This window comes from Hippoglossus hippoglossus, chromosome 16, assembly GCF_009819705.1.
Source record: "Hippoglossus hippoglossus isolate fHipHip1 chromosome 16, fHipHip1.pri, whole genome shotgun sequence".
Classification (NCBI taxonomy): domain Eukaryota; kingdom Metazoa; phylum Chordata; class Actinopteri; order Pleuronectiformes; family Pleuronectidae; genus Hippoglossus; species Hippoglossus hippoglossus.
The window spans coordinates 2,097,044-2,121,079 of NC_047166.1; the positions used below are offsets into that span (position 1 = coordinate 2,097,044).

At 42.8% G+C, this 24,036-nt stretch overlaps 3 protein-coding genes across 7 annotated transcripts; 2 read left to right on the forward strand and 1 right to left on the reverse strand.

Moving 5' to 3' along the window:
* Positions 1–382: 382 nt before the first annotated feature.
* hormad1 (HORMA domain containing 1) lies at positions 383–8,882 on the reverse strand. Of its 5 annotated transcripts, none has more exons than XM_034611210.1 (16): positions 8,393–8,879; positions 8,141–8,202; positions 7,096–7,240; positions 6,931–6,994; positions 6,437–6,473; positions 6,283–6,303; positions 6,032–6,058; positions 5,876–5,943; positions 5,166–5,338; positions 4,577–4,734; positions 4,315–4,383; positions 3,159–3,219; positions 2,627–2,679; positions 1,880–1,963; positions 1,266–1,316; positions 383–791 (listed from the first exon to the last, which is right to left on the reverse strand). In XM_034611210.1, exons 2-16 carry the CDS (start codon positions 8,171–8,173, stop codon positions 696–698), a joined length of 1,140 nt encoding a protein of 379 aa, XP_034467101.1. In that variant the 5' UTR covers positions 8,174–8,202; positions 8,393–8,879; the 3' UTR covers positions 383–695. The 5 variants fall into 5 exon arrangements, with proteins under 5 accessions (XP_034467101.1, XP_034467102.1, XP_034467106.1 ...); XM_034611215.1 differs by having other exon boundaries at positions 696–791; positions 5,166–5,329; positions 8,393–8,882; XM_034611214.1 differs by having other exon boundaries at positions 696–791; positions 5,166–5,332; positions 8,393–8,881.
* Positions 8,883–9,040: 158 nt separating this feature from the next.
* ensab (endosulfine alpha b) lies at positions 9,041–18,139 on the forward strand. Its single transcript, XM_034611216.1, has 3 exons — positions 9,041–9,238; positions 13,088–13,210; positions 14,592–18,139. Exons 1-3 carry the CDS (start codon positions 9,182–9,184, stop codon positions 14,760–14,762), a joined length of 351 nt encoding a protein of 116 aa, XP_034467107.1. The 5' UTR covers positions 9,041–9,181; the 3' UTR covers positions 14,763–18,139.
* A 1,193-nt stretch (positions 18,140–19,332) lies between these two features.
* mcl1b (MCL1 apoptosis regulator, BCL2 family member b) lies at positions 19,333–21,567 on the forward strand. The gene is made up of 3 exons (XM_034611406.1): positions 19,333–19,985; positions 20,170–20,423; positions 20,565–21,567. The coding sequence occupies exons 1-3, from the start codon at positions 19,529–19,531 to the stop codon at positions 20,676–20,678; spliced, it is 825 nt and encodes a 274-aa protein (XP_034467297.1). The 5' UTR covers positions 19,333–19,528; the 3' UTR covers positions 20,679–21,567.
* The last annotated feature ends 2,469 nt before the right edge of the window (positions 21,568–24,036 follow it).

A 24,036-nucleotide genomic window follows, 5' to 3' on the forward strand; every position in this document is an offset into this window, starting at 1 on the left:
CAGCAAATGTCCCTCTCTCTGGGAAAAACAATAGGAGATTAAAAACACACAGCTTGCTGGGCGGGAGGCTGCTGATGGGCCCTTATCTGGGCCCAAAGGTCACTGTGTACCGATATAATCCACTTTCACTTAACAGCTTCATTTAAGGAACCACATGCAAATGGTGGCATTTCGGGGTCTATTGAAAGATTGAGGTTTGTTTCTCCAGAGGCAGGTGAAGTAGAATTCGTTTTTTTTTATATCCCAGAGGACAAACCTTCAAGTTTGGTTGGTGTTGATCCTTGAAGCACTTTTAAAATCAACATTTATAAATTAATCTGGCTTTATAATGACGTGTCACATGGACTAACGACTCACTTAAAACACAGATGACACTTGAAATGAATGGAGTTTTGTCTTTTTATTAAATATTTCCACTCCTGCTTTGTTACACAAGCAGCAGAATCGTAACAGAAAAACAGACACAACCATTAACAGGCAAAACAAACTGTTTTATAAATTATTATTTATATTTCATAGCTATATTATAATAAATCCTATTAACGCATTAAACATCTGTGTTTCATTCAAATGAACCTGTTACTGATGTTACATAACAACCTTAAAAAACAACCACATAACCTGTAATCAAAATTTAAAAAACATCAGTGTAAATCAATACAGCCGTGCTGCTGTGTGAGCAGTGGGCTGCGGGGTCAGTAGCGTTCTTTGGGCTCACTGAATTTGCGTTTGCTCGTAGGAGTGGAGGTGGCTGGTGTTTCCTGGCTGTTGGGAATATCATATTGAGAGACCTGAAAACAAAAAGGAAGAAACACACAGTTGACAAAGATCTTCCGAGTGTCTGAAAGCAAAGTGATCGGCGCTGACTCTGAATCTGTGAAACGAGGTTCCTTCACACTTTCCACTTCGAAAGTCAAACTGAATCTGCCAGAGACATGTTTTAATGTAAGAGTAAATCTGTTCTCATTTTCAGTTCCAGATTGAGTTGTGTGTAACGTGTGTACATTTTTCCACCCACGGTTAATATCTTAACCGATGCTTTGGACCATAAAATTATTAATACACTTTCCAGACTTATTGGACATGAATTCAATGGCTGCATAATTAATGAGAGGATGTGGAGTTGCAGGCACACACAGTTCTGTTGTTCTTATTGAATAATACATAACATATCTTTTTACAGGCTTCATTTAGAGCTTTTTATTTATACTAAATTATTCATTAAATCAGAATTAGGCAGGAGTCTGTGAGGATGAGTTTCTCACCATTTTGTTCCTCATGGCTGTCGGCTTGTTGTTTACGATTAAGTTTGTCTTCTACATGCAGACACACACAGAGACACACACACACACACACACACGCACACACACGCACACACACAAACAGTGTCTTGTTACTTTCAACATCATTTCATTTTCACTCTCAGCGACATTATTTAAATTAAAAGTCTTCAACGTGTCAGTTTCCCTACAGCAAACGGAAGATTCTTATTTGTGATGTAAAACATTATTTTATTTTCCCGTCTGCTCTAACTTCAATCACAGTGTCTATGATGTTTACGTGTATAATCTTACACTGAAACAGCCCAGTTTGAGATCAAACATCAGAAATGACTTGAGATAACCTGAACAGGCTCTTAAAACCAGGTTAAGATGTCCAACTTATAGCATTAATAAGATAATAACTATGGATGCAGACTATAAACTCAAAAGGTTGACAAACAGAGACGTCCTGTTTACTGGTTAGTATATAACTCATAAAAACTGAGAGGGGATTACAGCATCGGGGCACTGAGGGGTTTTCCAGTGTGAGCGTGTTTCTAGCTGTGACCATGCGCAGAGACAATTGGAGGCTGTTAAGCTGTAAGTGGTTGACTGACCGTGGCCGACTTGATGATCCGTCCACTCCTGGTCCTCTTCACACCCACCTCCATGTCAGAGGTCCTCTTCACCAGAGTGTCCATCTGAAAGGGGACACATGGCCCGTAACACCGACCCCACATAAGTGGCCATTTGCTTTATGTTCGCAAAGAGCCGACACTCACTCTGCGCGTTGTGATTGCTGGTCAACCTTTATATATATATATTTAATATTTCTAAATTAAAATAACCTTATGAAAGGCTTTTTCTTTAACTTTAACAGTTAACAAATCTTTTTAAACTGGCATATTCAGTGTGATTGTTTTCTATTTGGCCAACCTACAGAATGTTTTATTCACTGTTCATTTTATTGATCTTTTTGATGCATTGTTATTTTTTTGTTTTGTTTTTATCTCTGCCTTGTAAGGTGACCTTGAGCGCTGTGAGAGGCGCCTGTAAATAAAATGCATTATCATTATTTATTATTAGTTTCTGAATGCATTCAATTCTGGGTTTAACATATTCTTCAACATGAGAAGAATCAAAGATGTAAAATTGGCAGAAAAATCATCTTCCACTTCTTAACAAAAGCATTATTCCCCTTTTTTAAACCACTTCATGTTTACTTGATGTTGATTTGGAAAAGATGTTATTTTGCCTTTTAGGTTTGATTCCTCACCAACAATTTCCACTTGAACGTTAATAACTGGAGCAGGATCAGTGATTTATACCTGCTCACAGTGGATTGATGTAAATCTCACACCTACCTCTATGATCTCTTCACGACTCTCCATCTTCTCATGACAGGTCAGTTGGGTTTCTTAAAAAAAACAAAAAAAAAACACACTATAATTTTATACGGTTTAAATGATGTAGTTTCGAGGGGTCTCATAATAATCATAATAAAAAACATGCCGGATAAAGGATATTTTATCTGGATTATGATGACATCTGTAGGTTTAACAGGTGACGTTCACCCCGTTGTTATTGCATCGAATGACTAATTAAAACCAAACTTATCAGACACATGAACACATCAGCAGTTTTTACCAGAGGATTGTTTATGGCAGCGGCGGCTGTCTCTGGTTTATACAATTAATTTCAAGATCATTGCGAATCATTGCTTCCAGAAATTAAGTGCCATGTTGAATCCACATTGTACAAGTAACATGTTTAAGTCTCCTTAACGCCTGCAGTCACTTCATACATAAAGGAGACAAGAACAAACAAGAACAAGCTGAACTGTGTAAAGGTTGTTATAAGTCAGATGAAGTGAAATGGGGGGGGGGGGCGGCTCACCGGCGTTATCCAAGTCTGTGTTCTCGGTGTCAGGTCTCTCCACGTCTTCGATCACATGGCTCTAAAGATTTAAAACATGTTATCTGAACACCATGATAGAACTGTGTCAACACACTGAACACAACAGCAAACAGCTTCTGATAAAAACAGGCCGACTATCACGTCTGACCTTTAGCTTGGAAATTTGTGTGTTGACCTCAAAACGGCGCAAATTCATACTTGTCAGATGTCTTATAATCCTGAAGAACGTGTCGATGAGGGGTAAAAAAAACCCGTTATTATAAAATTACATGTGTGACTTAAAAGTATGACTATGATGTTAAAGATCCTCTGGGTCATGTACGGCCTGTGAGAGAATTTAAAAATACAAAGAAAGCAATTCAGAAATACCAAATCATTCTGATGACAGTCGATTTTTTTCTGCAATAACAAGATAATTACATACAACAGTTGACAAGCTGACAAGTTGAAAAGACAAGATAAGAAGCTAAACTGTCAATCAATCAATCAATGAGTCATTCAGCAGAAGAATTTGTGAAAGATCCTTGTTTCTGCTGTAAAATTGTTCAACAAAATGTAATTGAGGATTGATATTTTCCAGTTTGATCATCAACTTTCCTATGAATAAAATTAAATCACAAATAGAACCTGAATCAGGAAAATAAGCTGAATTGTAATTGTTATTTTCAAAGTTACATTGTTTGAATGGAAAGTGCTATACACCAAAATTCTGTGAAGCTCGTATCGGCCTATTTTTACTGGCTAACAAATAAATTGGTGGGATTCTATAAGAAATACCAAGCACTGCCACTTTTGTGCCATCATCATCATCACTACCATCTGACATCAGAGGCCTATCAGCAGTTCCAGCTGTAGCAACAAAGAAGTTAGTGTGATAAACCTGCTCAGTAATTCCGTACGGCCTGCGAAGGATGATGTAAAAATCTAAATGGCCCTCGATAAGAAAAAGGTTTGCTTCCCCTGATGTAGAGCGTGTGTCGTATAAGCAGAAATAACTTAGAGTAATAGTGAACATGAATTTGATCGTAAAGAGATTTATAGTGCGACACTATAACGTAAGTCAAAAGCATGACTGAAATGACTTTGCCCTGCTGAGTGTAAACAAGCTTTATGTCTGAGTTGCTTGTGTGCTGACCTGTGAAAGGACGCCCTCCCCCTCCATCTTCAGAACCCACTTCTCCATCACATTAACGCTCTCCTCCACCTGCACACGTTTAGCAGAAAGCAAAGCTGTCCATTAGAAATCAGCTTGCTGAAGTGCTGACTTATTGATTAGGATGTTGATTAGGGAACAAAGGCATCAAAAGCGTTCCATTAAAGACGGTCAATATTAAAGAAAGACTCCAACGTGGGCATTGGGGTTAGGCTTTCTATAGCTCTGTCTTCATTTCCCTCACCTGCTCCAGTCTCTGTCTCTCTGTGGCCATGTCCATCTTCAAAGTGTGGAAGGGGGTGGACACCTCGCCCATAGTGAGTTTGACCGGCTCCCTCTCGAACTCCATGGTGTCACCGTCAGCCTCCTTGAAGCCCGGGGGCTGGTAGTCCTGAGGGGTGACTGCAAAACAATCACACAGACAAACAAACCACGAGACAGTTTTACAGTGTCAGTCAAAAGCAAATATCATGACTGCAAAATATTTGTTACAAACACACAGTACACAGTCAATGACCTGTTTCTACAATCTAAATATGAACTATTTTCAGTTTAGCCTATAAATGTCTCTTTTACATATATGTTTTAAATTGCTTACAGCTGGAAATCACATTTGACTTAGATGTTGCACAAAAAATGTTTTTTTTCATTTATTGGTTTTCCCTTCCTGCCTTTACAAAAGACAGGGAATCTTTAATTGCAGCAAAATGGCTAAAACGTGACACAAATGTATGTATGTATATGATAAAAGCATGTAAGAGTTCCAGGGTTCATGACATTAGGTTCAAATTTAAATCTAATTGATGTCTAGTTATGGTGAGTTTGTTTGTTACCATCATCGTAGTAAGACAGCTTCATGTTGAGGCAGACGTTATCTGGCAGAGGACCCAGGTTCTGCATCAGCGTGTAGAGCTTCCTCACCAGCAGGACGCTGGCCTTCTTAGTGTCGCCACATGTCATGGTCGACACTTTGTTGTTGTTGTTGTTGTTGTTGCTGCTGCTGCTGCTGGAACAAAAATGAAGCAGGTGAGAAACGAAGTCGTCCTGTCAGTTGCTTTTCCCAGGTTTTCCGATGTTATATATTTTTTAGTTTGGTCCATGACAGCCACCAGGGGGCGATCAGGAATCTTTGGCTTTACTTTTGGGCACCGGTCATGTCGTCTATCTTTATGTACAGTCTGTGGTATAACATTTTTGTGTCCTTTCCCAATAATGCAGTAATAATACTAGCATATTGATTGTAGCTATTAAGCTTTGGTTGAAGAAGGTTCTGGACACATTAAATCTCTCATCATATAGAATCGTTTCTTCCGGGTTTCAAGCAACCGGTTGTTTCAGGTATTCAGGGCGTTCAATGGGTTAATTCATGTATTCACTGAGTCACATCGAGACAGAAACCAAATCAACGTCCTGGTATGTGAGTGTTAAGCCAACTTAGAGATGATTCATGCTTATTGTATTTTCCTTTTGTTTGTTCCCCACCCCGATAGGAGGTTTATTCAACATCCTATTATCTCGACTGTCAAGCTTGACAAACTCCCACCTTTCAAAGTCCATCTGCGCTCCTTTTGCTGTGTACTGGATCTTAAACTGGTAAAACTCAGTCACTTTCTGCCAGACAAGACGAGAGGAGAGATGTACAGTAATCATACAAACACCTGTACAGTAGTTTAATGGTATGGCAGATCCAGCACATTACCTGGGGGTTCTCTGGGTCAGTGTAGATCTAACAAAAGGGCAAACAAAGAAAACATCAGCACCACGAATACATCTAGGTTTCCATAAGGCCTCCAATAAAGACTAACACTGTAAGTAGTCTAAATAATGTGACAGTTAAAGATCCTCATGTACCACTTATCCCTTTGCCACCATCATTTCCCCCAAGCAAACTCCTGTGTATCTCAATAGAGCATTAAAAAGAACGAAACATAAGGTTAGCTAAATACTCACAGACATGATAACTGTCCGGAGCTGTGGGAAGAAAAAAGACCAAAGACACAATTTGAATCAACAATTTATTTGCTGGTCATGTTATCTTACATCGTCTCAACCCGGTGGAAATGACAAATCTTCTGTCGGGTGGAAAAGGTTGAATATGACTTACATATCTCTGCTGGATGGCCTCAAAACATCCTTGCATCCTGGATGAATAACACACACACACACACACACACACACACACACACACACACACACACACACACACACACACACACACACACACACACACACACACACACACACACACACACACACACACACACACACACACGGAGCCAATAGTCTGACTAACTTCCAACTGTAACATTATTACACAGCATCAGTTAACGTGTCACGATCTTAAGGGATGAATCATCCCAGTAGTGAACCACAGCATCTTATAACATTATTATTACACATAGAAACAGCGTCTTGACATGAGACTATTTAGGCAAAACTATTGTGATATGTTTCTGTCAATATCACCCAGAATAATCTATGTTATGACTGACAACCAGTTAGTTTGAACAGTAATGGCATCCCAAAAGGTGGAGGACATTAGTGTGGTGAGCCTGAACTACAGCTTTGACCAGCAGGTGTCAAGGTGTTGTTATTTACCACTGGACGATCTGAGAGGCCCCAGGACAGCTGCGCACTTCTCTAAGGATCATCACTTTCTGATCTGTGGAAGGCAACAGAAACGTGGGTATGAAATCTTGTTTGTAAATATTTCCAAATGGAAAATGATGTTCGGACAAATACATTTTTCATGAGTAATCTCACCATCAACATATTTGTTCCCGTAGGCCTTCTCGGGGAAAAGGCCCCGCAGGTATGTGATGCCAGACACCGCAATAGCCAGAAGCTTCTTCATAACAACCAAGGACTGCTGCTCTGTGATAACCTGATTAGGCAACAGCTGAGTCTCCTGCATGGGTGAATCAAATTAATCAGAATCTGAGTGCAGCTCATCACACTTTACACAAACACTCGAGACGAGACAGCTGGAGAGCGACTTCAACATATTTCATATCATATAAAACACTAATTACAGGGTGAATCTGTCAGTTTTTACACAAGATGCAACACTGTCTCTCTGGAGACTAAGATAAAGGATATGAGTATTAATAATTATAGTTTTTAGTTATATGGTTCTTATTTTGTTTACAAAGATAAGTATAAGTGAGGATGATCCTCTTCATCAAGTTGTGGGAGTTTTTTTGGTATGTACGTAGGGCCAATATAATTATTATCAATAGCAATACAACAAAATACAATATTTATCTGCTTACTACCTCCTATTGAGGAGGTACAACACATTCATTATCGACCTCAGATCTGTTTCAGTGTTTGTAATTCTCTGCTCATAAAGAAAAGTTTGAAACCACAACCTTCACACAGGAGCAAGTATTTAAATAGCCCAGCCCTATATGAAAGGAATCATAACATTTTAATTTTGTTTTTAGCTAAAAGTTAGAATAAAACAATATAATATTAATCAGTATGGACGTTAAGAAACATATCTCACCCCAAGATCTGACCAGAGAAACATGGTCGACACACCAGGTGATCTCAACTGTAGCTTATGATGAATATGAGGATCATATATTTTGAATTTATAATCTGGGGAGGGGGAGGGGGGGCTCTCAAATTAATGTTGAGGAATAAAGTAACATTAACAGCAACTCCAATAGAACTCCAATCACTATATTTCAAATATGGAGGAAACTTGACACAACAAATACACAAATCTGGATCCTTCTGGCTAACCAGCTAGTTAGCTTGAGTTAGCAGCATCACACACCCCTGTTCTTTCAGTCCCTGTTACCTGGGAGGTTCTCACTTGCTGCACACACGCCATCACTCAGAGGAGAAGACCGGATGCAGGAGCTGGAGAGAAGGAGGACAACGTGTTCGAGGAGGTTTAAAATGGCCTCTGAAAAGCTAGCTTAGCTTAGCTAGCACCTTCACATCAATCCACTGCACTGCTGTCAACTACCACACGCTACATTAGCCTTTACTGAGCCTCCTGCTACACTTAGCCTGAGCTAACGTGTTGGTGATGGAGCTGGAAACTTACTTTGACACGACGCGACTGTATTTGAACAAATTAGCAAAGAGGTCCCATCGGTTTTTTAAAGAGATCTGTTCCCGCTGAATGTTAGATTTACGGGTCACCGGCAAATAGCCAATCACAGAGCAGTTCGCTTCCGAGAGGCTGACTGTGATTGGCTGCTTGCTGGTGAGATAAGTTTGCCGCAGGGATACAACATAACAACAAAAATGGCTGCCGCTGCTCTCGTGGATTTGAATCGCTCGCTGATGTTAAACAATGTTCGTCAGATGTTGTACGTATTTATTCTTGGTTTGATTCATTGGCGTTCGGCGTCAAACATCAAGGTGCATCACCGCCATATTTGTCTTAGGTCCCGCCTCTGCTTAGGAGAAGCAGCCAACCACAGTCAGCCTCTCGAAGCGAACTGCTCTGCGATTGGCTACTTGCTCAACAACTTGTTTCATTCCAGGTGATTTGTATTGACGCAGCGTCCCGCCCCCCCCCCCAGTCTCCATTTTGTAAAATCACTGGACAACGAGCTGTCACTCACAGACAGCTCGATTCCCATTGGCTCAATATGCCCCCTCACCGCCCTGTGATTGGTTACTGTATGCGTCAATCACAAGCAAGGGGGCCCGCCTCTCCCTCACCCACCTCCCTCCCCTGTGGTGACGTCACATCTCGCTACGCCATTTTTGTTGGGGAGCAGTCGTGTTCTGGAGGATTACACCGAGCACAGCTCTCAGCTCACGGCTCCCGCACGTCGAGTCGCTCCGGTAACCGGGACGCTTGCCCGCCCGCCACCCTCGCGCCATGTCTTCGGAGAACCCGGACTCGGACACTCAGGTGGACCACGAGGACGAAAAACAGGTGGGTTGTCTCCCTCGGTGCTAACCCTGCTAGCATGGAGCGGCTAACGTCAGCTAGCACGAGTGGGGTGTTAGTAGCGTGCACCAGAGGAGGAGGTGGAAGAGGAGGGAGGGAGGGAGGGGGGGGAGACATGCGGGGCGATGCGGTGCTTTATGCGGGGAGCAGGAGACGCGTTTCACCGCAGCTGTCACCGCAACACGCTGACGCTCCTCGCCACTGTGTCACTTTGTTTTTGTCTCTTGGCGTGTGTCATTGGCTGGAGAGTCCACAGCAGCTCGGGCCTCATTGGTCTGTCCTCAGGGGAAGGGGGGGGGGGGAGGGGGGTCCATAGTCCCCAAAAAACACCATAATAACCATAACCAAGTGACGTCACTCCAAAAAATATCTGATTGTAAATAGGATCCAGGAAGTGACTGTCAAACTTATACGTCGTTTTTTATCCCCAGATATAAACAGGACATTGATGTGCACATTTATTTTCAAAATATATCGATTATCTCGTATAAAAGTTTATTGTTTAGCTTTACTACACCACCACCTTAAAAACGTCCCATGAAGGGCCCATAGTCCAGAAAAGACCTCAATTACTACTAATAAATACCATGATAACATAAAAGTACCATAATAACCATAAAAATACCATAATGATAAATACCATGATAACCACAATACCCATAAAAGTACCATAATACCCATAAAAGTACCATAATAACTAATACTAAATACCATGATAACCATAAAAATACCATAATGATTAATACCATGATAACCATAATACCCATAAAACTACCATAATAACTAATACTAAATACCATAATAAATATAATCATAACCATAACAAAGTGACTTCAGTCTATTTGGTGCCTTCCCTCTAAATATCTAATAGTAAATAAGAACAAACGAGTTAATGTCAAACTGATTCATCGTTTAAACTCTTTCTACCGAGTTATCAAAAGGATATTTCAGCTCTTTTTGTCAACTGGTTCCATTAAGACATAAATATTACGTTATTGATTTGATCCTGTTGCTCACAAAACCACATATCCACAAATCAACATTTTCAAGTTATTGAAGTTAAACAAATATATTGATTCAATACCAGAATCCGAAAACAAAAAAGCCCTGGAAACAGAGAATTTATGTTCGCTCTTTAATATTTTTACTGATTAATTTCTGCTCGCCATGATCCCCTGACCTTATTTCTTATGATTTATATGTTGTAATGTTATGCTATTTTAATGTTGCTGTTTGTCAACAAATCTCACCGCACAACAACACCTGCACCGGACAAACAAGCTCGACACACTTTCCTGATGGTCACATGGCACTGACAGCTGCAGTCTACCTGAAACTCTCTTTACACGACCACAACCACATGTGCTTATAGTAACAACATCTGGTTCAACACGCATGTTGTGTTGCGTGCTGACACAGGTGTGCGTCTGAGTTAGTTACATCAACTTTTTCACGCCTGGAAAGACAAACTCAAAACTGTTTCCACTGCGTATGGCTTATTTTTATGGTCATGATATAATTGGATCAAGATCTCTGTGATGTGCACAAAAAATATACAATCTTCACACTGTGCACAAGCAATGGGATTAAAATGCATTGGGGAAAAAAATTGTTTGTTTTGATAATTACACAATCTAAATGGAAAATAATGCAGAACAAATATGCAGCACTAGCAAACCAGCCTTTAACTGGCCAGTGAACCGTTGGGTGTTTGAAATTCAAACTGAAAAACCTACTAATTGGTTTGTTTTGATAACTCAGACATCTAACTCGTGATATGAAAACATGGCAGCCAATGCGCACCAGCCCTTAATTGGGTGTTTGAAATTCAAACTTGTGTTTCGAAGCATTTATAATCTTGGATGTGTACAATATACTTATAGTCATAAATTTGCAGTGAATGGTAATTATGTGAAGTGTTGTGACACAACATGTCGAGCATACTTCGGTACTTACTCAACAACAAATTCTGTAGTACACATCAGGGCCACCTCAAACTCACTGACCCGATAACATGTCACCAATTATACCCACATAACTTAATATAGATTTTTCTTCAGTATTGCAATGTTGGTTAACGTTCTAAATGTGTCATGGAAATTCTTTTATTTAATGCTGTTTGTGAGAATACCGCAGGTTATGTGGATTCCCTGCGAGCGAGTGGGCACGTTAACGATGTTTCTAACACGTAACAGATGCAAAAATAAAAAAAAGAATGCACATATCTCAGGATGAAAAAGAGGATTCGTACGTGTAGAGGATGCTGAGGAACACGTCAACCCTGGAAGACGACATGATTCGAGAGCTTTTAGTGATATTCTGTTAAATGTGAAGCAGCTTCGATTAGGCACTGTTGTAACAAGCAGATTTAGTTTATACTGTCAAATAGTGTTTTGACGGACTGTTAAACTTTAAACCTCCCAAAGGTGACTTTTCTAACATTGCTGCACAGACACATTCTAGTACAGTTGCACAGAAAAGCTGTTGGATTTGTAGTTTCTCTGAGTCTGGGCCGAATATAGTGGCTCGTAAATTTCTGGTCTTGGAATCCGAGTGAATCCGAACACTCTGTTCCACACGTCCGCTCTCCTCCTGATGGAAACGGTTCCTTGGCCTCTGTGTCCTGAGTCACATTTAAACAACCCCCCCCCCCCCGGCCCAGCAGGTTCTACAGTCTCCGTGTCCCATCCTGTCTGCATAGTGGAAGTAGGTCTCTGCTGTTTGCTCCAGGTGTACGTGCAGGGACAGTATAAATGGCCTTTGGAGCTCGTGCACTATAGTCCCACATGCACTTTACACCTGTTATTTACCTGACAGGGTATTAAACAACAGTTTTGTCAGTAGCAACAATATAGACGCTCCTAGTGTCAAGTTATTATTTCTTTAGACACTTTCAATTCCAAGAATGATTCAATAAAACACAAAACAACACCGATTTAATTCACATTAACTGAGGTCAAGGAATCATTAGATTAAATGTTACCATTGGTATTTAGAGATAGAGACAGATGTGAAACTTGACAAATACAAATATCTCAAGATGGAAAAAAGGAGCCATACACAGAGAAGATGCTGAGTAAACAATAACACTGAGCTTTCCAATGCAGACTTTCTACATCGTGTCCTGCCTCCTGCTGCTCTACGCAGGCTCCCACGTCACCTGAATGTTCCCCACATTTTCCGTTGTTGTGAACAAGTCTGACCCGGACAATCTCCTGCTGCGTCCTTTAAATAAGCAAACTCTGGAAAGGGTCTGGAAAGATGGGTTTGAACATGTTCCTGTTTTTATGTCTGAAAACAGCTGAGGTTCATGTTCGAATTGACTGAAAATATCAGCATGTAAGAACTTCTTATCTAGAAATCAACAACCAAATTGAAGTTCTCTAATGTTGAATACTTAAGCAATTTACAATAATGATTCAACATAAATAGAGTAGGTTTTAAATGATATTTATCAATATAATATTCTAAAAACCTGTCTCCTCTTTCAAATACAGAGCTCTGTCTTCTTCTTCTTCTTGAGTTGTTTCCTCTCAGGCATGATGGTGATATTAGAGACTGTAACAGAAGAACCTTCAAGCCGTGACTCATGCTATCATGAGGTATCTTCGGTTCCCACAGCAGCTCTTCAAGGGCAGTTTTACTATTCTTAATATTGAAGTGGCCCTGGGCTCCACTGCTGTGGTGTTTTTGTAGAACTGAAAAATGACTACCTGTTTCAAAACCAGCTGTTCCAGTGTAGCTTCAAATGTTTCTCAAGATGTTACAAGGTCCCTGTTTTTTTTTTTCCTGCAAAACAAGGCTGTTTATGTCCGTTTGTTCTCGTCTCCGCAGGACGCCCAGGAGAAGAATGCCAACCCAGTGAAGGCGGAGGAGGCCAAGCTGCAGGCCAAGTACCATGGTCTGGGACAGAAGCCCGGCGGCTCAGACTTCCTCATGAAGAGATTACAGAAAGGGGTAGGCAACCTCGTTTGGTGGGAGATGGGAACCCTTTGGAGATATAGTTGTGCCTCCATTAAAAATCAGTCACAGATTTTATTCAGTCATCGAACCCCTGAACCGTCTTCCTGCTTATACCAACACCACTAAACAAAGATTCCGGCTCAGGTCATGTTTGTCCTGTAGTCAACCTCAAACACTTTAGAGTCACTGAAGAATCCACTTGTAAAACTGAAAACAGCTGCGTGCCACATACCTTTCATTCCTTTTCCTGTGTCCTGTGCATTCTTCTGTTTGTGTCTCCATCCTGCAGACAACATAATGAGACGTTTCCAGCTTCGGTTTAATTTTTTTATTGTGGAAAATGTTGTGGTCAGAATAATGACTAATGATAAACAGTACGTGTCCCTTCACAACCACAGGTTTCTATCTTGAGGCACCGCTGTGTTGTCCATCCCACAGACCTATAGGGCTGAATGCATTGAAGCAGAGAGAAAAAATAATTTCTCTACCAACCCAATCTCAGTCGAGCAGAATGCCAATGCAGCCACATCCATAGCATGTGAAATATAACGGCGTGTTTGATGGATTGTTTTTATTGGTAATTTGTACAGCAGGCCAAAGCACACAGAAGCATCAGTCTCTCTCCTCGACTGGAAAAACTGTTGCTCTCTCCACCTACACGCACTATATATGCTACAGAGAACCTCCACCTCTGGAGACTGCTGAAAGTCATTCTGGGAAATCACTGACTAGAAGTAGGAGTAGTCGAGGCAGGCTGAGCAGAGAGCCACAGAGTAAATTGCAGCACTTCATCATAAGATAACTCCCAGAATGAAAATCATCGGAGAATGATGATATCGAGGATAGTTAGAGAATCTGAGAGTCGGCTGTTTGGTTTTTTGGGGTGATTGAATCAGTGCAATGCAATCGTCAGCTTGATCATTTCATTAAAAGGTTTGCGATTTGGTGTTCATTTTTTTTCAGGATGTATTTTACTATAATACTCAGGCTGTAATAATCCCGCCTGTTCACACTGGCTGTGGCAATTAGAGCCTTTCACAGATATGTTGGTATCACCGTTAATGTTTGCTGATCTGAGAACTTTATTTAATAAACAATAAAACATTATGGACAGTTATGTTTACAAAGAAATATGCTTGTGTGCTGCTTTTACGCAGCTGGGGAGGTTTACAGGTGCAAGTGTTTGCACAGGGCTGAATTCAGCTGAAGCCTCCAGCTGGAGTTTGTCCTCATCTCTTGGGCTGGGATTGTGTTGGGAACGTTCCTCCACAGGATCAGTGCAGACGCTGACCAATAACTTCCAGTGTACACACGGGCATGTGAATGTTGTTTTGACGAAAAGCTCACCTTCCCTCCTGTCTGTGTTCTCACACAGCAAAAGTACTTCGACTCGGGCGACTACAACATGGCCAAGGCCAAGATGAAGAACAAGCAGCTTCCTGTGGCGGGGCCCGACAAGAACCTGGTGACCGGCGACCACATTCCAACGCCGCAGGATCTGCCCCAGAGGAAGTCGTCCTTGGTGACCAGCAAGCTAGCCGGCTAGCCTTCGCCATGCCCGAAGCACCCTCCCCCTCCCCCTGGGGCTCGCGGCAAAGGTCCCTCCTCCTCCTCACCCGTGTCCCCAATATGTCCCCCTCCTCCCCTCCTCCTCCTCCTCCTCCCTTACCTTTTCATCCCCAGGCACCACTGGCTTTAACATATCGGGCAGAGTTGTATAAGTTAAAACTCCATTTGCTTGTATGTGGGTGGGGCGGGGTGGGAGGGGGCGACAGAGGTTACCGCGGTCCACAAGGTCGCAGCCGTCTCTGCCTTCCCACCGCGCACAGCTCTGCCCCCTCTGCGCACTCTGCTCTACCGCCTCCCTTGTCTTGGTTTTCGGTGTTCCAAGATGCATCACAGTAGGTGTGTGTCATCGGGCAGGGGTCGGATGGGGTCAGTCAATGCACTTTGTATTCTGTATAGTATGTTTTTGTTCTTTTTTTGCATCCTGAATGACACCAAAATGATGTGTGTGAGGGAGCTAGGAACCATGATCGCAGCGTGTTCTTTACGTTCCCTTTCTGTCCGGGTGGCGGCTTCGGGGGGGGGGGAGGGGAGGTGGGAGGTGTTGGAAGATGCGTGTGAATAATTGCTTGCATACCAAATCTGTTAGGGCAGCCGCCTGGATTAAACGAGCTGCTGAGCTTTCACTGACACCGTGTTGGGAAATGGTGGCGATTGAATGGAGGCTTCCTGACAGCTCATCCTTCGGTCACCTTGCGTCGAACAAAGCCAGAGGTCACCTGCTGCGGCTCCGCCAAAAAGGGATTTGAAACGCCGCCTTTTTGTTTCGCTCTCTGCTCCTATTGCTTTAATTCTCAACTCCCTTTGCTCCTGTTCTCTCTAAATATGCTGCATGATTGTAACATGTAACAAAAAAAAGAAATTTAACATGTTTTTTAACTGGAGCGGGGCATCTGCTTATTGATAAGAAGAATCAAGACAAACACACGAAGCCCTGAAATGTCCACAGTCGCACTTCCTTCCTTTTCCTTTTTGCTGTCCTGACAATCCATGTGCACACACTTGTTCGCGGCCCAGGGTAAGAGCTCAGCTGAGTGTATCCTTGTATAATTTCCAAAGGCTGGGGACCCCTGCAATTCTCTGACTTCTGTCTTAGTTTGGTTGCATCAAGATGTGTTTACTATGAGCCTAAAAGATTTGTGGGGGGATTGAAGCACCCTACGTAGAGTATATGCTTCTGTAAATAATACTCCAACACGCACGTAGTTTGCGATAAGCTCAGCGCTTTGAGGAGCGTACCAGCTAGCATGCCTGAGAGGAACGGTAGTGCTAAATCCACTCACTTGGGATTACAACCTGGGATTTTCTGGCTGGGGAAATTCTTCGCTTTACCAACTGAGCCAGATTTCACACTGCAGCTATCACCCGGCTCAGAGACTGCAGATATCCAACCCATTCAATGTGTCTCCCGTCGTCTCCAAACATCTCTACAAGTTAGTATCTCAGTGTCAAGTCTGAAGGCCATATCCCATCACTGAAGTCGCATTAAAAAGACAAAAGTAACCACAGTCCTAGCCTTCGTAGTCGATTCCCACTCTGCCGTGTGCAGTTAATTTGTCTTCACACATTTGGGACTGATCAGACAGACTTTTTCTAGCTGCTTAATGGATGCTGGTTTCTCATTGTTTAAACTCTTTCAGATTATTTATCACAGTCAGATTTAGTTGTGTCCTTGACTCTTGCCTATTTGGCAATTCACATTCTGAAACACTAACTTAATGGATTACATATAGTTTACTTCACTAAATCCTAAACTGGAGTTACTCCGACTCCCAGCACCCTCGAGAACCAGGTTTCTTTTTTCTTTACACTGCACAGACTGGTTTGTGTCAGATGTGGTTAACGGCAACCTGAGAACCACAGGTGTCAGCCCAGCTCCCAGTGACGTCCCTGCAAGCTTAAAGTGGAACGTCGCATGCTTGCAGGATGTGCTCACTCCAACACTTGGCGAAGCGACGAGATTGTATAACGCATGGTGAGGGGGCGACGTCTGAGCAAGTCCCACCTGTTAATGTGGTTCAAGCTCTGAAACAGGTCACCGGAGCCATCACCAAAATCTGCAGACTTGAAATGAATCGAAAACTGGATGCTCGCTGAGAATCAGCCTCCTTGTAATAATAACTGCTTCAGGGAACCTTCACAAACGCACACTCCTCCATGTAGACTAGGTGATCGGGTGCACGCACCATCACGTTCTCCGCCTTATGTTTTTCATTGAGATTTTTAAATGTGTCAAACTTGCAGTGGATGAAAGAAGTGACCTCTGCGTACGTGCGTGTTACACTGTTGTATGAATGCACTGCTTTTCTCTGTTCCAGCCGTTTGTAAATAGACTTCAGCAGGACGGGATTCTGTGTGTTTTTTGTTTCCCCATCTGCTTTTCACTCTGTCAGAGCCTGAGCTATTTCTGATTCAATGGTTCCTCTACTTTTCAGTTTAACACTACTTCTGCTCTATCTGCAGAGGCTATGTGAATCTGTATGATATGAAAATATGTGTAAATGCTGCTGATTCAGTCAAAGACAAATCTAAGAGATGATGCCCTGTAAAGAACACCTGTCCTCTCGATTCTACCAGTCAGACTCTCCTCTTTCCAACGGGTATCTCTCTGTTGGAATCCTACGACAGACGGAGACAAACTTTATTCTCTTTCAAACTACAGTCAAATTTAGTGCATATCCGACCACTACATTTATAATTGCTTTGTTGAATTTAATCATATTTTCGGTCTGGCCAGGTCTTAAAATCTGAACAGGCCGTTAAGCTTCATCTTGTGTTTGAAATCCTGCAGTTTCCTGCTTTGACAAGTAAAAGATGCTAAAAGAAACGTGTGAAAGACGACATGTTCTCAGAAACAACAGTGGACAGGAGTTCTTGAATGCTACTTGATGCTCGGCTTTGCACAGAACAGTTCAACGAGAGGAAATAGCAGGGTGCGTTTCAAACCCACCACACAGGGTGTCTCTCGTTCAGCTACGATTAACATGTGCCAGAATGTATAAAGAAATGACCGGCTGTGTGCTCCGAAGTACTTTTGTGCTGCTTTTACCTTTAATCTGTTTTCTTGTTGTTTTGCAAGTAAATGTTTCAACTTTTTGATTTTTCTCTTGTGTTTCGGTATTACATAATTAGTTTTAATTGTGGCCCCAGACAACTGCAGGGAAATCACAGGCACCCTCGCTTCCAAGACAAAAATAAACAAGGGTTTACACTAAATTAATCAAAAGAGGATGACTGGAGAACACGGGAATGATTTTAAGAATTCAGAAAGTACAGGAGAAGTTGGAATGTTTCAGTTGTGTGGGAGTCGGTGAAAAGATTTGTCAGTATTTGAAATAAACTTTTACATTAATAACATTTCCCTGTTGATTTGTATTTATTTATTGATGTTACTTCAGACTGAGACTGATGAGGGAGAGAGACAGGCCCAAATATGAGCACATCTCTTACTGAGCACCAGGGGGAAGCAGAGTCATTCATTTCAAACGTGGCCGTTGAGGACAAAGTTCTCGCTGCTTCAAACACTTTACAACAAAATAAACAACACAGGAAGTGAAGACGGGTCATTTTTGACCCATGTTGTGCATTAGAAGGGTAGTGATACAAAAATGATTTTTATTCAAAAAGCAACAAAGGAAATATGTAAATAAGGATTTGTGATGGTCACAAACAAGTTAATTGGGAATCACCTGAAATACTGAATGATTCATGTTGTGTATCAAATGGTTACGCTGAAAGAATATCACTTGTTTGTGACTTATTATTTAACTCTGCTCAGGCTTTATGTAAAAAAACACTTCAGAGGATTCATTAAGCAAAGACTTCCTCTTTGTCAGTTGTCACAGTGTCAGTGATCATAGATTCATTTGATGTCTGTTGCCAAGAACAGGTCTGTTAAGCTGTATGTAGTGACAGACAGTGATAGCTCCACCTACTGCCTGGTTGTGTTGTGGTGTTTCGGTGCACCAGCAGAGTGAGTAGAAGAAGTGCTGTAGCACGTTTAAAAAGCAAGTATTGTAAGTACAAAGAGAAAGAAAGACAAGGTACAGTATTATAGTAACTATTAGAAAAATGTGTGCAGTAAATAAAGTATAGGGCCTCACCTATAGCGTTTCCTTTGTTTCACGAGAACGGGAAGTGAGTCATTTACAACCGAAATAGATAACATATTAAATATAGATTAAATTACTTTATTTGTGACGCCGAATATAACTTCACTTTTATTTACCGGTAATGGTATAAAAAAAGGGGGGATGAGTCCTACAAGATACAAATAAGAGAGTAAATCACTTCATAATGTATTAATATTACTATTATGTCATTGAGAAAGTATGTATTTTTTTTTATGAATACCACAGAAAATGTGATGTCACGGAAAACTACCGAACTCACCTAATCAGTCACATTCTCAGTTTTAACAGAAGTTCAGCTTCTCTCTCTCTGTTGTTGTGTTTTGTTGTTTTATTGTTTACTCTCCGAAACGAACAATAACGTATTCAACGTGCCTCTGCGGAAGTGAAGTGACGTGACGCACGCACGCACGCACGTGACACACGCCCGCACGCAGGGTGGGGATATATATAGAGGCTGGTACACTTCCGCTCCTCCACCCTGGCGTCAGTACAATGGATGAATCTTAAGTCCAAGCTAGCTCTTTATTTCCCGCAGCTAGCTCCAAATTAAAACCTTCATTTTTACACGAAATCATTCCTGAAGATTCCCCCGAGACAACCAGGAGAATCCAACATGCTACCAACCAAGAAGCGGGACGCCTTTAAATTCGCAACTGGAGACACGAGCTGCTTGTTCCTGCCTCAAAATGGAGTCGTGGACTACGGCTCTTGGGGAAATTCCTCCCCGCAGATAGTTTCACACAACGGGAGCGCGGCCGAGGGCCCGAAGCGGCCGAAGACCCTGCAGGTCACCGCCAGCAGCGCCGGGTACCTGGCGAAGAACTGCCGGGACAACGGCAGCGTGGACGACGGCTCTCTGCCGTCCAGCCCGGCGCTGGACTCGCAAGGCGAAGTGGACAGCTGCCCGGCGGGGGACGAGGGGCTGGACGCCGACACCCGGGAGCTCATCGGCTGCTTCCTCCGGGACTTCCTCGCTCACAAGGAGCCGCGCTGGGGCGACAGCAAAGCGCTGACCACCATGAAGAGAGTCGTGGACGATCTTCTGGAGAAACACAGATACGCGTATAATGGTGGGTCCCCCCCCCCCCTCTCACTGCAGACTCCATGTTGTGTCATGAAAGTGCTTTTATGTTGAAACTCAAGCTCCCATTGAAACCAGTTAAAGCTTCATATCGAGTTAATGGTCGTCGTGGTGTCAGTTGCACCGCTCGAACGGGACCTGTTCTAACCCGGAGCCCGGCTCTTTTATTCCAGGTATGCTCAACAAGCTGTCGCTAGACAACAGGGCGGATGATGTGGACTTCGTCAGCGCGGTGGCCAAGAGCCTGTTCAGCGACAACACCACCAACTGGGGCCGGGTCGCCAGCCTGGTGGCCTTCGGGGCCGTGGTGTGTCAGCACCTGACGGAGAAGAGGGGCCCGGAGACCAGCGTGGAGCTGGTGGGCCAGGAGATCTCCACCTACCTGCTGACCGACCAGCGGGACTGGCTGGTGAAAAACAACTCCTGGGTGAGTTCACGACTAATGGCTGAGTGACAGGGTGCAGCGGACGCATGCGGTTGCATAACTGTCCTCGTTGCGCAACAAAGGCTTGTGTGTGTGTGTCCATTGAAGACACCGAACTTATTTGTTTTGAATTCTCCTCTGCAGGACGGGTTCGTGCAGTTCTTCAGAGTATCCAACCCCGAGGCGACGGTGAGGAACACGCTGCTGGGCCTGGCCGGGTTCGCTGGTATTGGGGCACTGGCCCTGTTGATCAGGTGAATTTGGACACTCTTGGACATTTTGTGTCCCACAAATGCTGGGAGCGCCTTCTCATTTGAATCCCTCGGGGTTTGGACTTAAGAAGATGGAGATATCGGCTTGACTTGAGCTTCGGTGATAAAGAGGATCACAAACCAGTGGTTACTTTTATCTTCTTTTCCCTCCTTGGACTCCCTTCACCCCCCCCCCCCCCCCCACCACCACCACCCACAAAACAAGTTCACGTTTCACTGTCGGCTGTGAATAACTTTATGAATAACACCTTCTCAGAATACCGTCAAACAATTAGCAGTAATTTAATTTACAGTTAAAAAATATTTTTCTAATACATGTACAAATGATTCTATGCAAAACATTTGAATGGTAATGGGAAGTCGTTTTTTTTTAAATTTATTTTCTTTTAATCTCCTTGATTTTTATTTTCTCATTGTTTACATCTTCCTAATTAAGAAACCTTTCCCTGGCAGTGAGGGTGTTAGCAGGCAGGGCCCAGAGCAGGAAGGGAGAAGCTGCGTTTTCCATGACACGCAGCCATGAAGCCCATTTCCATAGAGCCCATTCATAACCCCTGGATTGTTTGTATGGAGGCCTCGACCATGTGAAGGGAGGAGGGGGAGAATTTGCATGAGTGTAGCTCTGGTTCCTTGTTGGAAAAACTGACGAGAGGAGAGCGACCACATGCCGGACTTGTGGCTGCGCGGCAGGCTGGGAAGTTCGAGTGTCGGCAGAACCGCACAAGGACTGAGGCTGAAGGAAGCAGATTGGGCTATTCCTCTGCACCAGAGCTGACTTGAGAGAGGACAATGAGTAATAGTACAGATCCAGTTGTAAGCTAACGTATCTGTATAGATTGAAACAAAATAAAAGACAAATATAATTCACATGACTTGACCTTTTCTGAAACTTTTTGTTTTGACCTTTCTTCTTCAGAAGTAGACATCTTGGTTACACTTTTTACTCTGGTTCTGTTGTGCTGCAATAAATCGCCCCACGCTAAACTTAACACCTCCGCACTTTTCAACCTGATGCTTTTTCACACCACAGCTCAAAATGGAGCGCTCGCTGGTGTTTCCTAGAAATTAGATGTTGTGGTGACCCCCCTCCCCCCTCCCCCCTTGCACTCAGCTGCATCCGCAGTTTTTGTGAGTGGCAGTGTGTTTTTATGCAGTTTGGTGCACGTCTGCAACAGCACCAGCAAGGTTGTGAAACGGGTGAAGAGCGGTTCACAACATCCTCAAAAATTGCATAACAATGTCTTCATCCTGTGTTACGAAAGGTATTTAGCTGACTGGAAACTGGTGACTTAATCAAATATGACATATTTGATTTCTAAATATTTACAGTGTATTCAGTGCTTTCATAGGACATTTCCTCTTTTCTTTTACCCACAAGCCTCTGGTATGTTTTCAGTGAGGATGTTTCTCGAGTCCTCTAGATTCTAGTGGACTCGAGAAACATCCTCACTGAAAACATACCAGAGGCTTGTGGGTAAGAGAAAATGTCACTTTGTTCTAGTGACTAGAACATAATGGTTCCAGCCCAAACTTTTCTACACGATCACCTTTTTAATAACAAATGTTTGCAGCCCACTCTGGGGAGGCGCACCTCCCACTATGAAATCCAGTGATGTGGACCACACTGAGCCCGAGGCCGGGGGAATCCTCGCTGATGACTTGCGGCCTTGTTTGTTCAGATCCTCCCGTTGTCTCGGGTTACAGGCCAAACACCAGCCCTCATCAAGGTCTTGGGAGGAAATGGAGTAGAGCCTCTCCATGGTGATGAGCCACAGCAGACCTCCTCTAGTCCTCCTGCGGCTTATGATGTTAGCCACCACCGTGGTTCCCCCGACACAGCTCAATGTGGGAAAAACAGGCTGCGACACAGTGGGGACTCGCGGATGAGGCAATTTCATAGAACAGTTTTCACCATACACGAGTGGATTGAGGGAGGGTGGGGGTGCAGAAAACAGAGCTGCTGTGACTTGGGGCTGAAGATGCAAAGTGCACCAAGTCTTTGAACAGCCTTGATGCTGGTTCCCAGTTTATTAGTGCCTCTGATCCTGTGGGTTCTCTTCTACCTGGAGTTTTAATGCTTTCACTTAAAGTCCACCTGCATGCAGCCGTGTGTTCATCTGAGTTTATCAGTGACCAGGCGGGGAGGTTATGCAAATGGCAGCAGGAGGATGTGATAACTACCCTTTAGCTTCGCACACAAACTGCAGCTGCGTCAAAGTTCAAATAACGAAATTCAATAAACCCCAAAAAAGGGAACTTGATAACAGGGCTTGATAACAGGCCTGCACGTTATTGTGAGGGACATCACCATCAGGCGAATTCCCGACATGCTGTTTAAATACACTTAAATTAGTCTTTATTCACAGGCCTATATAATATGATAAACTAAATTTATATAGCACAAAACAAACTTATAAAGAGCTTCATAAGACGAACGATAACAGCTTTTTAATTAAAAAGAATGTATATTAAAATAGAACAATATGAAATTATGAAGTCAAGATATGCAACAGGGGTCACACTAATGCCATTGTTTAAAAATAGATGTTAGGTGACTAAAGGCTTATTTATAACTACAGCACCCATCACTTGGTAGAGCTCCAACCTCCACAAGGCCAAACAGTCCCTGAGCTGCACCAACACCAACACAGTCAATATCGTTTCTCTAAATATGTCAGATGTCTTTTTTTTCCATCAAGATCCATTAATTTTTCTCTGAGAGGAAAAAGGAAAATGTTGAAAAACTAAAATATTCCCTGGATCAGGTTTGATACCAAAAATGGCAAAAGTTCCTCTCGGGCTCAAACCACATCCTTCCACCAAGTTTCCTTGTAATCTGTCCAGTACAGACAAACTAAAATAAAACAACCCTCTTGGCGTCGGGTTATAACAGAAGTTAACCAGAGAAGTGACTCAACTCTCGCTGTTGTGTTTCTCCTGTCTGAGTCTGGCTCCTTCATTTTGGATCAACTGTAATTTATGTAAACTCTGCTGAGTCAGACAAGCAGAGCGAGTTACACTGGTCCGAACCAGAAGAGATAAATACTGTGGTATTTATTATATTAAACAGTTTAACTGTGGTCAGGGGGTCAGTTGAACCTTTCACAACCTCCTCCTCCCCCCCCCCCCACACGATCCTCTGAGGATAAGTGGTGTCTGGGTAATGGATGGATGTTTGAACAGAGTTGATATGAGCCTCAGTCAGATGTGTTTAAGTGTCCCTAAGCACTCCGGGGGGGTTGAACACTTGATGTTGCTCCACTGGTCTGTGGTACCAAGACAACAGCCTCATACCTTTTTGTTTGTTACCTTTGCCGAATTCGGTGACAAACCCCGAACACTTC

Coding starts and splice junctions, on each gene's coding strand:
- hormad1 (XM_034611210.1), bottom strand. CDS start 8,173: ATGGCGTGTGTGCAGCAAGTGAGAACCTCCCAG. Junction 5,944..6,031: donor CTGACCCAGAGAACCCCCAG/GTAATGTGCTGG, acceptor CTTGTCTGGCAG/AAAGTGACTGAGTTTTACCA. Junction 5,339..5,875: donor GCGCAGATGGACTTTGAAAG/GTGGGAGTTTGT, acceptor TTTTTGTTCCAG/CAGCAGCAGCAGCAACAACA.
- ensab (XM_034611216.1), top strand. CDS start 9,182: ATGTCTTCGGAGAACCCGGACTCGGACACTCAGGTGGACCACGAGGAC. Junction 9,239..13,087: donor ACCACGAGGACGAAAAACAG/GTGGGTTGTCTC, acceptor TCGTCTCCGCAG/GACGCCCAGGAGAAGAATGC. Junction 13,211..14,591: donor TGAAGAGATTACAGAAAGGG/GTAGGCAACCTC, acceptor GTTCTCACACAG/CAAAAGTACTTCGACTCGGG.
- mcl1b (XM_034611406.1), top strand. CDS start 19,529: ATGCTACCAACCAAGAAGCGGGACGCCTTTAAATTCGCAACTGGAGAC. Junction 19,986..20,169: donor ACACAGATACGCGTATAATG/GTGGGTCCCCCC, acceptor CTTTTATTCCAG/GTATGCTCAACAAGCTGTCG. Junction 20,424..20,564: donor TGGTGAAAAACAACTCCTGG/GTGAGTTCACGA, acceptor TCTCCTCTGCAG/GACGGGTTCGTGCAGTTCTT.